This window comes from Falco cherrug, chromosome 8 (genome assembly GCF_023634085.1).
Source record: "Falco cherrug isolate bFalChe1 chromosome 8, bFalChe1.pri, whole genome shotgun sequence".
NCBI classification, from domain to species: Eukaryota; Metazoa; Chordata; class Aves; order Falconiformes; family Falconidae; genus Falco; species Falco cherrug.
The window spans coordinates 2235895-2249631 of record NC_073704.1 but is presented as its reverse complement, the minus strand read 5'-3'; the positions used below and the strand labels follow the sequence as shown (position 1 = coordinate 2249631).

The following is a 13737-nucleotide window of genomic DNA, read 5'->3' as shown; positions in this document are numbered from 1 at the left end:
TAACATATTCTAACTACAGAAAAATTTGATTTGGAAATGTGAGGAAGCAATTTATCGCTACTAGGCAGCACAGGATAGCTATTAGGAAAGGTAAGACTAGAAAATACATACCAATTACTAATACTAACAGAAAATACTATTGTAGACATCACAGCTTACTTAACTCAGAAGTAGACAATGCAATTACAGGGGAGCGGGAATGAAAAATATATACTCTGCCTCCACAACATGATTCCTTACTTCCTTACATTCTCTGCCTATTTTTTCATCAATATTACCTGGAGCCAGAGTTCTGTGGATATTTGATGGCAAGGCTGTACTAACAAAATGCTGATCCAGATGCACTCCAAGATATCAAACATCAAGAAATATTTACCTCTACAGTAGACGTTATGTGAGTGCAAAGGAGAAACTCCTCCTTTTTTACCTTTCCCCCCCTGCCCAGAACCATCCCGACAAAGCATGTAGTAGCTAACTCCCAACAGGAGAGAGAAGATAAAACTTCCTCAAAGACGGGTATTACAGAGAGCGCGCTAGTAGATGCAAACAGCCTTCACATTAATGCATTTCTACTGTATGCCTGACAGCAGTGTGCTCTTGAGGACACCAGATTTAAAATATGTTGATATTCCCCTTCTTACATGAAAAAAAAAAAGTTATTTTAATTCTACTTAATAAATAATGCATTCCTAAAACACTATTCCTTTTCTTCCAGAAAGCATCTGCCAGCAAAGTTCGTACCTTCTTTTCTATTATTTTTTTCAAAATAAGCGAAATAAACAGGAAATGACTTGTACATACATGGATAAACAATGCTGCTAGCATGCATGTTAAAGACTACTTACTGCAGGTTGAACAATTAAATCTGTGAAGTCTTGAATCGAATGTAGAAGTAAATGTTGCAGTTGATGAGTCATTAAAGTGGCAGCACAATTGAAGAAAGACTCTAGTTTAGCAATGCTGGCATGGCTGGGTACTTGTTTTCGCTTATTACCTTGGTAAAAGATTTTCTGCACTTCTGGAAACCACCTGAAAAAAATACAATATTTTTAAGCTTTTCAAGTGATTAGCATTAATAAATCTGTGCTTTTAAGTTAATTGCTGTAAATGCTTATATTACATGCAGTCAGAAGATGCTGCAGTATACTTAGGAAACTATACCTTAAGTAAGTCATATGGTAGTATCTTGAAACTCTAAGGAATTTTGTCTCTGAAAGTATTTTTATTATCATGAAACCATACTTAAAACACCAGGTATTATGATAGACAAGTCTGCTATCTTCATCTCCTGTTTCACAGGCCAGAAAGGCTTCACAGGCAGCACACTCCAGTCCCAGGGGTTGTGCAGTGCATTATGCACCCTTGCAACCTCAGCGGATATTAAGATGTGAAAGCAATCCAAAGGGAATTCTGCCCAGTTGCCCTTAACCAAAATAAAATTGACTCTGGCATGTCTGTGAAATCAAAAGAAAGCACAGAAGTGCAGCCTTCAGTTAACAGCAGAAAGGTATTTTAAGGGTCTGGAAGAAAAACACTTGAAAGCAATAAAGGCCATACATAACAGAACCATGGACAAGTGCAGAAATAAAAGCCTTCAAGGTTAATAACATGAAAAAACAAGTATTTGAGAATATAGCTGTCTTGACAGTTGTTTTACTTGACTAAAACTTGAAATAGTAAAAATGCAGTAATACTTAACTGCAGAAATCAAGCATTTTAAGTTAAAGAAAGATCAGATGCATACAAATAATACACATTGTGTTTGGCCACAAATACCTAAAAAAGACCTAGCAATTTTGATGCTTTATTTGAAAACTTAATGGCAGCTTACTGAGTCCGCTACCAAGAAAACTGCCTTTTTTCTTTTAAAATACCTGACTGAATATATAAAAATTATGATATCCAAACACTTTTAAAAATCTTAATCATAATCTCTGAAGTCAACAGATCTCATTAATGCAGCATTTTTCAGATGATTCTGTTCTCAGAAGCAGCTGCAAAACTGAGACTATACAAACAGAAATTCATCAATACATGGTCTGCAGAGATACTGCTAGTGAAGTGACATGAGGTTAATCTTCCTATCCATGAGACACTTCCTTTGTGTGAAGTAGGGATGGGGAAAGTCTTATTATCTAATAAGTTATATCACAGTTTATATTCTAAAATGTCATAAATAATTGATCGTATTAAATGGTATTTTCTCATTTATCCAGCACAACTGAGTCCACAAAACAAAAGCTTCTGTCAGACTAACATACATTGTTACTGTCCCTCTAGGAAGTGAACAAAATATATCACACCAAAATTCAGAATAAGAAAACTGCACAAATCATGACAACATGCTCAATATTTACACAGCAGCTTTCATTCACAGGCCTCAATTTCACAACATTGCATCTCTTACTTTAACACATATTATTAAAATGGGACATTTTTCCTTTCTCCAGAACGTTCAGTTTCAAAAACAGTGGGAAAAAAAGTTAAATATTTCCCTATAACTTAAAAAATATGATACAGCGAATCATACTTCTTAGATAGAATCTCTCTGGATTTTTCAATTTCCTTCATGACTTTATTCTGGAAAAATGTGAGGTCCTCCGCTTCTTGTTTACTGTGAAATATTTCTGTATCAAAAAGGCGTAAAGTTCTGAAACAGAATGTAACATGAATATTTCAGGAGCATATTCACCGTATCTTGTTTTTCATTCTTCTGTTTTCATTAAACTTTTTTCATATTTCGCATTTCAAAGTGTTTTTAAACATATCTTACAACACTTTAAAATAATGTTATTTTCAGAAATTATTTCCTATTGTTTCAGAGCAACCAAATATAACCACTGCAGTGCCGTCTGTATGCATGGTCTTAAACTGAAGTAGTAATTACTGCATTTAGGCATATTAATAACTGTTTTCAGAATCAGAGTCTGTGTATACGATATGCATTATATATAGGATCAAACATTAAAAATTCTGAATGTATTAAATATCATTGCTTTCTAGAACTGGACGGATTTCTACAAATACTACAAAATAACGTAAAAATAAATGAATAACCACCTAAACCTAGTTTCAAAATAATTTTCAGTTAAATTTTTTTTAAAAGCCATTGGCTGAATTTCATCTCCCACTTAGCAGATACAACAAAAATTTAAAAATAAAACAAACCACTCCCTGTAACTTGTTATGGCACTTGGCCTGGACAGGTCAGTTCATTCTCTTTTGTACCACCAGCCAAGAAACAAGCAACCAGTTTGGTCTACTCTGGGAAGCAGAAAATAGCTCATCTAATGGCTTTTTCTCTTGTTAATAAGGTAAAAGACATAAATGCCTTGCTATGCAAGACAGTAACCCTTCTTTTCTTGGGAGACAGATTGTTTTGAATACTCATGACCTGAGAAAGACTGAAGAAAAAAAAGAAAGGTGTCATATCTGAACAGATTAAGGGACCATACTAAAAGCAAGAAAGATTGAGAAATGGAACTCATTTCCACAAATAAATAATTTTTTCAAATATGTCAGAAGAAACTTGCCAGAGACTGTAGAAAAAAAACAAACCAAAAATCAAAATCACAAACTGCCAAGTCCAAATGGCATTTCACCCACGCTCTAAAAAAATAATCAAGTACAAAACAGCTGAACTATTGAACTTTCATGTTCAGCTTCTTGCTTAAAACTGCCTAGATATCAAAAGACATGAAGATGGCAAAGTGTTCCATGTGATTTCTGGGGATGTACAGATACAAAAGCTTGACCTCTATGGAGAAACAGTCAGCAGAAACTCTTAGAAGCATGAGGAGAGAACACAGACAAATCTATTTGGGATAAGGGCTGTCAAACAGTGCCATCATATCCATGACCAGTGTTCAGGTAGATGTATCGTAGCAGTCCCAATTCAACACAGTAACTTGGAAATCTTTAGATGTCATCATCCATTATTTCCCTACATAGGTTCTGAAATCACTGAGCAGCTGAAACCTAAGAGATACAAATAACACTTACTTAAATGAGGTCTCCCATAAGTTCAGAACAGCAAGCATTAAAGGATTTATTGCATGCAAATTTTCTTTCACGTAACTGCATGCTGACAAGAAAGACTTGTTCCAAAGTTTTGGCACTACTTCTAGTCTAAAAAAAAAAAACAACAAACCACCACCAAAAAACAATCACAAAACCAGTAAGAAACAGTAGAATGAATGTAGTAGCCGTGCTAAGAACCAAAATGTTTATACATTTACTTTAAGATAATTCTTTTGCAACCCAGAAAGCACAGAATTCAGGAGATAAATCTAACTTTCCGCTTACTATTCAGATACCAAAAAGAAGGTCTTCAAATACTGACCACTACATAAAAAAAAATAACGAGAGAAATACTGACCAAATTCTAAGAGATCCATAACCTATTCATGGTCCCTTATATTTAGCATATAAAATCATTATACATACATAATGTATTTAGTCAATTAATAAGCAATTTTCTACAATAAGTACTATTTTATATAAGTTTATGCTCATCACTCCAAATCTGTAAAGACTCATAGATTTAGAGCCTTTTCATTAACTCAGTTGGCCTGCTTCCAAATTTTTCAAAACATTAAACTATTCTGGTGGGGTGTTTCTTTTCCTGCTTTAAAAATCGTTGTCATTTTCTACAGGCAGTCTGATTTTACTATTAACATATTAAGCACTACCACTTAAGTAGCATACATCGCAACCTTTAGGTTTCAGGGGAAAAGCAAAAACACTCCTGACAAATGTGTTATATACTTGTAACACTATTGTTCTCATTTGCACAATGAGCTCCCACCCATAAAAGTAGTTTCCGAGATAAAAAAAGTGTCAATTTCTCAGAGAATCTCTATTTTACAGGAGACAGAAAAAGTAGCTACAGGAAATTTAAAAAATTCCAAGGTTTTCCACCTTTATCTTATATTGTTTCTTTAGAATGAAGTTTCAAATTTCAAATACTGCTAATGGACTGAACCTGTTTTCCCAATGATTATTCTGCTAGGAGAATTTTGTGCTTTTGGATTTGCACGTTAAGCATGTGATATAAGCTTATACACATGCTACTGCGATGTCCCACGCAGGTCCTAGGAGGTAGGGAAGACCTACAAAGAATCAGATGCAGGATGGCCGCTTACCCCGGGGATACAGTAACAATAAATTCATCGTGTATGATTTCTCTTTTTAAAATGCAAATTGTTTCAATAACATCTGTCACAGCCACCCCTTCTACTATATTCTAATGCCTAGCATTTGAGATCTAAAAGCATCTATCTCAAACTACTATTTCCAACAAAACCTTTTCTGTTTTTAAGATCACTCAGTATTGCTACCCTTGAGCCTGGCTGGTATTGGTGGAAGCGTTCTCCTTCTGCAGTGTTTGTATCATTTCATTCCCCGACAAGGCAAATTTATTTCCCAGTTCTTGGCTGTATCTTTGGAGGAGGTACCTCTTCACTTCCACGTCTCGGGAAGAATGACAGTATGATGTTCTAGGAAAGCTGATACTAGGCAGGCTGACCCACCCTGGGCAGATGCTACGATCCCTGGAGTAGCACTATACTTGCTTCCAGTAGACTGCAGATTTTTTAAGGCAAGTGCGAATGGAACAGAGATTAATCCATTACTCAGAACAAAGGCCACGTCTATCCACTCCAGTATGGAGGTTGCTACGTACTGGAAAACTCAGCCAGAAAAAGCCAGGCATCTATCACCGTTCATACCACATATTGCCGAACTGCTCTTCAGATCAAAACAGTCTGTATTTATTACATTCTTAAACCTGGATCTATTGACCCAAACTGTCACAACCTGTAAATGAGAGACTCAGTGAAATCTGTGCAGAATATGACACTGTTCCATAGATTACAATGCAGTTTATACATAAGCATTTGGCCTCCTCTATCAAGGGTTGTCTGTCGGCTGTGGGATTAATTGTGAGACTTCTTACCAGTTGAGCACTGCTAAACAAAACTAAATCCAAACAACCTTTCAAGGTAGACACATTTTCCAGGGTTTTTCCAGACTGTGTATAATCATTATCTCAATTTACTTAAGTAATAATTAAGTCTGATTTATGGCTGACATCGACTACCACTACTAAGACTGTTCTCTATACGTGCTATTCTACCCCACTGTTCTCTAGTCAGTGTTTTTGAATCAATATATTTTCTTACTCTGCACGATGAGGTAGAAGAATATCCTTCTTGTCTTCATCTTTTGCCCTGGTGTCTCTAAACACAAAGTCAACTGAAAAAATATATTAAAAAAGAAAAAAAGAAAAAAGAAGCCAAAATAATTTTAGCGAAGGAACAGAATCAGAGAATCATTTAGGCTGGAAAAGACCTTTGAGATCATCAAGTCCAACCGTAAACCTAACAGCACCATGGGCACCGCTCAGCCACGTCCCTGAGCACCATGTCTACATGTCTTTTAAATACCTCCAGGGGTGGTGACTCCACCACCTCCCTGGGCAGCCTGAAGGCTTGACCACCCTTTCAATGAAGAAATTTTTCCTAATACCCAACCTAAACCTGCCCTGGTGCAACCTGAGGCCTTTTCCTCTCATCCTGTGGCTTGTTATCTGGGAGAAGAGACCAGCCCCCACCTCGCTGCAGCCTCCCTTCAGGCAGCTGTACACAGTGAGATGGTCTCCCCTGAGCCGCCTCCTCTCCAGGCTGACACCCCCCCGCCTCCGTGCCCCCAGCCCCCCCCCAGGACCTGTGCCCCAACCCCTTCAGTGGCTTCGCTGCCCGGCTCTGGCACGCTCCAGCCCCTCCATATCTCAACCAAAATGACCCAATACACAACTCATTGAGAACAGTTCTATCTAGTCATATGTGAAAAAGGATTTAGAAGAAAGCTATACTATTAAATGGGGATATATATATAAAATAATATTTTTTTAAAGTGTTGAAAGATCAAGAAATAATGAATATTATCATCTTAGGTCATTACAAAGACCAGAAGACCCAAGTATTCTTTTTATTAAAATGTGCCTCTAACATGCAGGAGAGCACTTTCATATCACTCTTCCACAACGGCAGCTCTCAGCAGTGAGCAGCGCTCAACCACAAACACTTCTGAATATTAGCAATTTAGGAGAAAACACAAGTAAACTCCTAGAAATCTACCTATAGCCTTTTTTATACTCAGAAGATAGTCTTCTTTCACTTCATCAGTCAGTGAATGTATACTTTCATCAAGTACTTTCAGGCACTGTGGAATTAAAGCTAAGATGCGATCTAGCCATGAGTCATCCATTGGGGCCACATTTGCTGTACCAATTCCATGGCAAATGTAATAGTGGTATTTCTGCAGGATAAAACAATAAGATGCACCGGTTAAGGCCAGTATGAGACAGCCATTGCTACTACAGGTTTAGCTAGAGATACAGGCTTACTTAGTAAAAATAAACATACTTATCACCAAGTACTGCTTTATGTTGTAAATTACATACACATCACTAAATGTGATGTAAATACCTTCACCAGCCTGCCAAGCACTAGTGGGCAGAATAACAATAAAACTCCGTGGAGACAAAAAACCAGAGTATAGTGCCATAAGCCTCATTCCACTTCTCTGAAAAGAGCTAAATAACAAAAATTTCATTGAAGAATGGACAGAAGTTGTAGAATTCTGGCTTTTGTTTTGCTTTTGCTTTTACAGTTCCACAATTCTGGTGCAATGCCCCTCCTTTGCACTGTTCCAGTACCAACTTTTTCCTCAAATAAATTTTCAATATATATTGATCTATCTCATCACTCCAGTGCTTCCATTATTATCCATTAACTCTGGGGCTGGACCACATATTCAAAAAGAAAGCCAGGCATTCTGCAGACTTTTGTGTGGGCATGCAACATACAGCTAATGCACTGCTCGGAATATGAATGTATAACCACAGATAAGAACATCTGCTTGTATAAGAGGCACGTGAAATCTGCTTAACAAAACCTCAGAGCATCAGTGGAAACATGAAAAAACTTATCAGCCCAGATGCATAGAAATGCACAACGGAATATCAAGTGGAAGATTACCAATGTCAGGAAGTAACATGAATCTATTTCAGTCAATTTATCCCAAAATGAACTTAATCTGTTTTAAATATACATAAATCACAAAATTGTGCATACAATTGTGTCATGCAAGGTATCTTAAACCAGAATGAGAATGAAGAACATCCTAGGCCCTAGATGAGGGTAACCCAAAGAGAATAGTCTCATGGGTTCTATCTGCTTAGACAAAGCACTGCACCTGCCCTTGCACAACATTCTCACCTTCAGGAAGTGTGGAAAAGATTAATTTATTGCTTTCTGACACCGGTTATCCTCCAGTTACTATTCCATTCTATAATTCCTTGAATCATCTACACGTTCCTAATGTTCCATTCTCAACAGTAACATGATAAATAACATACTGTGTGAAACTAATAATGGAAGCATATGTCATTATCAGTCATCTCTCATTGTGTCAATCATCTTGACAATATTTACGATAAATGATTTGCATTGTATTTTAAGTAATACTCAAATTAACTTCATTTAATACAGTACTAAATACATTCAGCTACCAAGGTATCTTTCTCTACTGGTGTAGAAGAATCTGCTCCTGCAGGCTGGGTTCTGTCAAGGGATGGAAGCTGTTCTTCAGTAAGGTCCTGCTGCCTGAGACAAAAAACCAAACAAAATACAGAGTATGCATCACATTCCTCAGATACATTTTACTGGCATTAATAATACACAGCCGTCCTACATGTCAGTTGTGAAGAAACACAACAAAAAAAAAGGGAACTGGAAAACCTTAACAATGAGCACAAGACATTCTGATTCAAAAGGAACACAGAAGCATGTGACCAAGTTTCTATTTTACCTGCTAATGTTCAGCTTTAAAAAATTGGTGATATAGTTCATGCTCATATACATATTTTCCATTTACAATCATCAAAATCTTAAAATAATTTAATTCAAATATTTGGTTCATCTATGAAAAAGTATAAAACCCACAATATTCAAGGATGAGGAAACTCACAATATAATGTCAACAAGAGCACTTCTGAAACTTTCATGGTTTTTTTTCAGATGACTGCTGCTCTGCAATGTAGAAGTTGACGGCCCAGCACCTGCTTCATTATCTGTAGAATCCTGTATCTTGTGTCTCTTGCATCTCATCTTCAGATATTCTCCTTGCAGAAAATATATTTTGAAATAAAAAAAAAAGTTCAAATGTATCATACATGTTTTATGTTTCTGAGAGGTTTTCTTTAGTAGTGCTAAAAATGTTAACCTTACCAGGTGAACACTCATTTTCTACAGTAAACTCATCTGCCTCGTCATCTTTCTGTTCTTTGCTTAGATGGAATGAAGGGCAAGTCTGCTGCCATAGTGGTTTACACCTTCCCTGGAATAAACATTTATTTTATTTCTACACTTGTCGGTGCTACTAACACACACTTCAAGGCTTCGTAAATATAGTAGATCAAAGAAACTGTAGCCTAATATACAGCAGGAATAATGCAACATGAAAATCATACAATGAACTACTACTTACACAGTACCCTCAGATTCTAAATATCCAGGCCGTTAGAGAGAAGCATGTTAAACTTTTATGTGATATTTATAAACTCACTAGTTTTATACTTCACATAAACATTTTCAAACACTACTTTCAATGTTTTCTAAATATTGAAATATAAACAATGTTCCACATACAGACATAATATACATAAGCAATATACATACATAGTGCAGAGAGAGAATATACACCTCGGCATATACTGGAATGAGGACCATGGTCTTTACATAACCATGCTGCGACACGTATTTGAAAATGAAAGCTTACAAAAAAGCCACCAAAGCTACCTGAGACAACTGTGGTAGTAAGTTCACTGTTCTCTTGGCCAGCTTCCCTTTGCCACTTGGACTGGGCTTAGGAAAGGAAAAGAAAAAAGGGGGAAAAAAAAATAATGATCACAACTAGAAAATTGAGATTACTACTAGTATTAGACTTCAAGAAATACATACACTTGTAATCTTGCTCTAGCTGCATTTTTCTCTCATATAATAATTTTTACACATACAATTTCCTATCACTTTCCCTGTTCTTCCTAGAGTGCTTCCACGTAGAATTCAACTTTCTCAAATACCTTTGTAAATTCATAGCTCTGAAAAATTAATTTTAGGCTGGGAAGCATTTCTGTTACCTTTTGGGCAAAATATACATTACAGCATTACAAGATACCATCAAGTAATACAAAAAACCAAGTAATTTCTCGATTCCCATTCTTCAGTCAACGTTTTTTAAAACACAAAATGGCCCCCTTTTTTTTTCTAACCCATAAACTTTCATTTAAGAGTGTCCAGTATTATTTGCTTTTCCACAATGCGGATCCCTCAGCATGAGACATCAAAGCTGTTTGTCCAAAAGCATCCCTGACCATGCCCAGGATGCTGGCTAGCACACTTCAGCAGGGTACAGCGCCTTCCTATGAACAAACGAGACAATCTAGTTGTAAAATTTGGCTCTAACACAACTGCCTTTGGCTGCTTATTTCTCCTTGGTTTCACACCACCACCAGTACCCCTGGCACTGCCCACACTGCCTCTTTCCATGTAACATGTTTTGTTAAATGTTAAAAACATTAAAAAACCCAAACATAAACACGTTTTGAAAAAAACCCAACAAATAAAATCAAACCCAACCAAAATATCTAACACTGCACGACTACGCTACAGCCATTCTCTTTCTGCTTTGTGCCTTATGCAGACTGTAACTGACGAAAGACACAAAGCACAGAAAGTCTGTGCAGACTTCAGCTACCCTTAAACAAAATGGGTTTGCCATCATTTTCTGTACAGTTGCTGTGGTGTAAAACTCACACAAGTTGTAGGCACTTAACTATCTACATAGATTTTGCAGTCAAGAATGAAGTCTGGCAATTCCTCAGCGAGCCAAAAATCTAATCAGGCTCCAAAGAAAGCCACCTTCAAAATACAGGAATTTGACAGTGATAAAATATGTAGAGACATACATTATCAGTTGTTAGCAATGTCTTCATAAACTAATTTGCGATCCCATTTGTGAAAGGGGAGCAAACTCATTCCAGCTCCAAGGGGTTACTCCCCTGAACATGATGGGAAAAACTCCATGAAACTCCCTGACTACCACTACTGCAAGAAGGTCATACAACAAAAGGTTTTAAGTATCTTGTTTCAAAATCAACAGCACTACTCTTTTAATGAACAAAAGATCAATCCTCCCCCTTTCTCTCCTCAAATGAAATCAAATGCATCTGGCTTCCCCTTAAACTGAGAACAAAATGCCTGGTAAATTAAAGTACTCTAAACACCAAGCAGGCCAGTTTTGGTATTTTTAATCTAGCTTTTTGGCAATCACAGAACAGGCAACTGAAGACCTTGCCACCATAACCACCTCTCTTTCAGTCCCTCATTTCATGCTCTCGACAGTCCATCTTCCAGTGAGGCACAGCCCATGTGCAAGATTTTTCACACCTTGACATTCTAACACCCGCACCAGTCTCACAGCCTGCAGTGACACAGACGATCACTTCTGCATAAATGAGAGAAAAGCAGGATTATAACCAATACAGGTTTACTTGACAAGCTTGCTTTTTGTCTGGTAATTGGAACGGTCACTGGGAAAATACAAGGCCATTTACTTCTCTGTAGTCTAACATATTCAGCTGCAAAAAGTTTCTCACCACAGACCATGTAACAGCTCCCAGTCTTTTCTAACGCCAGCACAGACACACTTCCCAGCAGCGTACCCACGCCGCATCGCCGAGCTGCTGCCTACCAAGGCGGAAAGGCCGCAGGGTGCAGCGCAGCCTATGGGCAGCGTTTGGACTGCTTTGGACACAGCTTTGTACAAACTGCCCGCGGCAGAGTCACGAAGAAAAATCAGCAGAACTGTGGCTGTGATGATCCGCTCTCCTCCGCACAGCAGCACCAGCTACACAAAGCTAGGTCAGCTTGCACAGGGCCCTGGCCAGCTGGCACTACCTCCCCAGGCAACCTTCTCCCCGGCTTCATCACCTCAGGGCGAAGAACGTGGTTGCCATGCCTTGTCACAGCTCCCCTCCCTGCAACTTGAGAGCCTTGCCTCTCCTCCCGCTGCTGCACAGCACCAGGAGGGATCTAGCACCATTTTCTCCCTAGTTCAGGCACTGGAAGACAGTAACTACACTCCTCCGCCACCTTCTCCAAGCTGACCGCCGGGCTGTTCCCTCAGACTCTTCATGCGATCTGATGGACTCTGGTTTGGCACCAGCCTTATGGCTGCTGGGCCGGAGCCGGCTCCGCAAACCCACCCTGGGTGGGTCTGAACTGTGCTACAGACACGCCGTGTTCCCCGTGTCTCACGTAAGGAGGCTGCACCGTACAGCTCGCTGCTCCTCCAGCCCAGATGCTGGAGCAGATGGCGAGTGGGATGGGGAAGAAAACCAAACAAACCAAATCAAAACAAACCAAACCAACCAGCCAAACAAACAAATGACCAAAAAAACCAAACCAAAACAAACAACAACAAACAAAACCACTTTTCTATAGGAGAAAATAGAACTGAATGCTTGGAAGAGTATTATCTAGTTCCCTCAGTCACAAGGTCCACAGTCTTAATTCCTAGGATTCCTCGTTAGGAACAAATAACAGAAACCTGGGCATTTGTACAAATAATGGGGCTATAAAAATGGCTAAGACTACACCTTATCTTCACATACAACGCCACACAGTTTTGATTAGATCTTCTGTTGAAAAATTCAGCACCGCAACTTGTACCTCTGAGCTGCGATACTGATAAACTCACATGTTGAAACCAGTTCCCCCGGTGACAGTAGGAATATTTTAAAATACTGTACTGCAAACTCACTACTGGCAATAACATGTACTAAAAAGAAGAGTGCTGGGTGGCGAGGACTATCGGATACTTATGAGCAGCTAACTCACACCCTCTAATCAGCACCTCAAGCAGAAACACGTGAAGTTGGTGAACTTTTAACTCACTGGAGGAAGTTACTGAATTATTTCACTTAAAATATCTCACATACTTTGTTTAGAGCAAAACAGATCCGAATGAGGACATCAAAACCTAGGGTGAGTGAAAGAGTAAGACTGACTCACAAACAAACGAACATGGCTTAAGAGGGCAAACTCTTCCCTGGAATTACATCAACCAACTACACCTTGATCAGGCCATCAGAGAAATAATACAAACTAGTATCGGTTAATGCCCGGTGATTTAAAGCCACATTTGCAGCTAGAAGCTTCTGGTGGCATCTGCCTTCAGCATGTAAGCTTTCTGCGCTTCTGGAAAGTAGGACGCTTCATGTTTAAAAAATCAAACACCAACACCAACACCCCCCCCCCCCCAAAAAAAAAAAAAAAAAAAAAAAAAATAAGGAGAGGGCTTCCGATGCCGCATTTTGCACCAAGCCAGCTCACAGCTGGGCCGCGCTGCCCCGCTCCTGAGGGGCCGGCGGGGGGCAGGGGGCGCCGGGGCCGCTCGCAGGGCACGGAGCCCTCGGGGGTGCGGGGCCCGCCATCGCGGCTCCCTGCGCGCTCGTCGGCAGCGCCTGCGGGGAAACCGGCACCCCTCACGCCAGAGCAGCCCCCCGCCCGCCCAGCGCGCCCCGGCGCCCCGCTCTCCCCCCTTCTCCGTGAGGAGCCGCGCGGCCCCGCCGCCCCCCCCTCAGCCGGCCGGGCGCTCCCCCCCTACACA

General features: G+C 39.3%; 1 protein-coding gene across 1 annotated transcript in view; it reads right to left on the bottom strand.

The window, feature by feature from the left end:
- The window catches only part of DNAH7 (dynein axonemal heavy chain 7), a 111673-nt gene that overhangs the window by 97714 nt on the left and 222 nt on the right, over positions 1–13737 (bottom strand). The window contains exons 2-10 of the mRNA XM_055719207.1: positions 9864–9929; positions 9294–9402; positions 9034–9187; positions 8576–8669; positions 7140–7320; positions 6183–6255; positions 4003–4128; positions 2531–2650; positions 846–1029 (exon numbers count right to left, since the gene is read on the bottom strand). Of these exons, the coding sequence (XP_055575182.1) occupies positions 846–1029; positions 2531–2650; positions 4003–4128; positions 6183–6255; positions 7140–7320; positions 8576–8669; positions 9034–9187; positions 9294–9402; positions 9864–9929 (1107 nt within the window). The remainder of the gene's footprint in view (positions 1–845; positions 1030–2530; positions 2651–4002; positions 4129–6182; positions 6256–7139; positions 7321–8575; positions 8670–9033; positions 9188–9293; positions 9403–9863; positions 9930–13737) is intronic.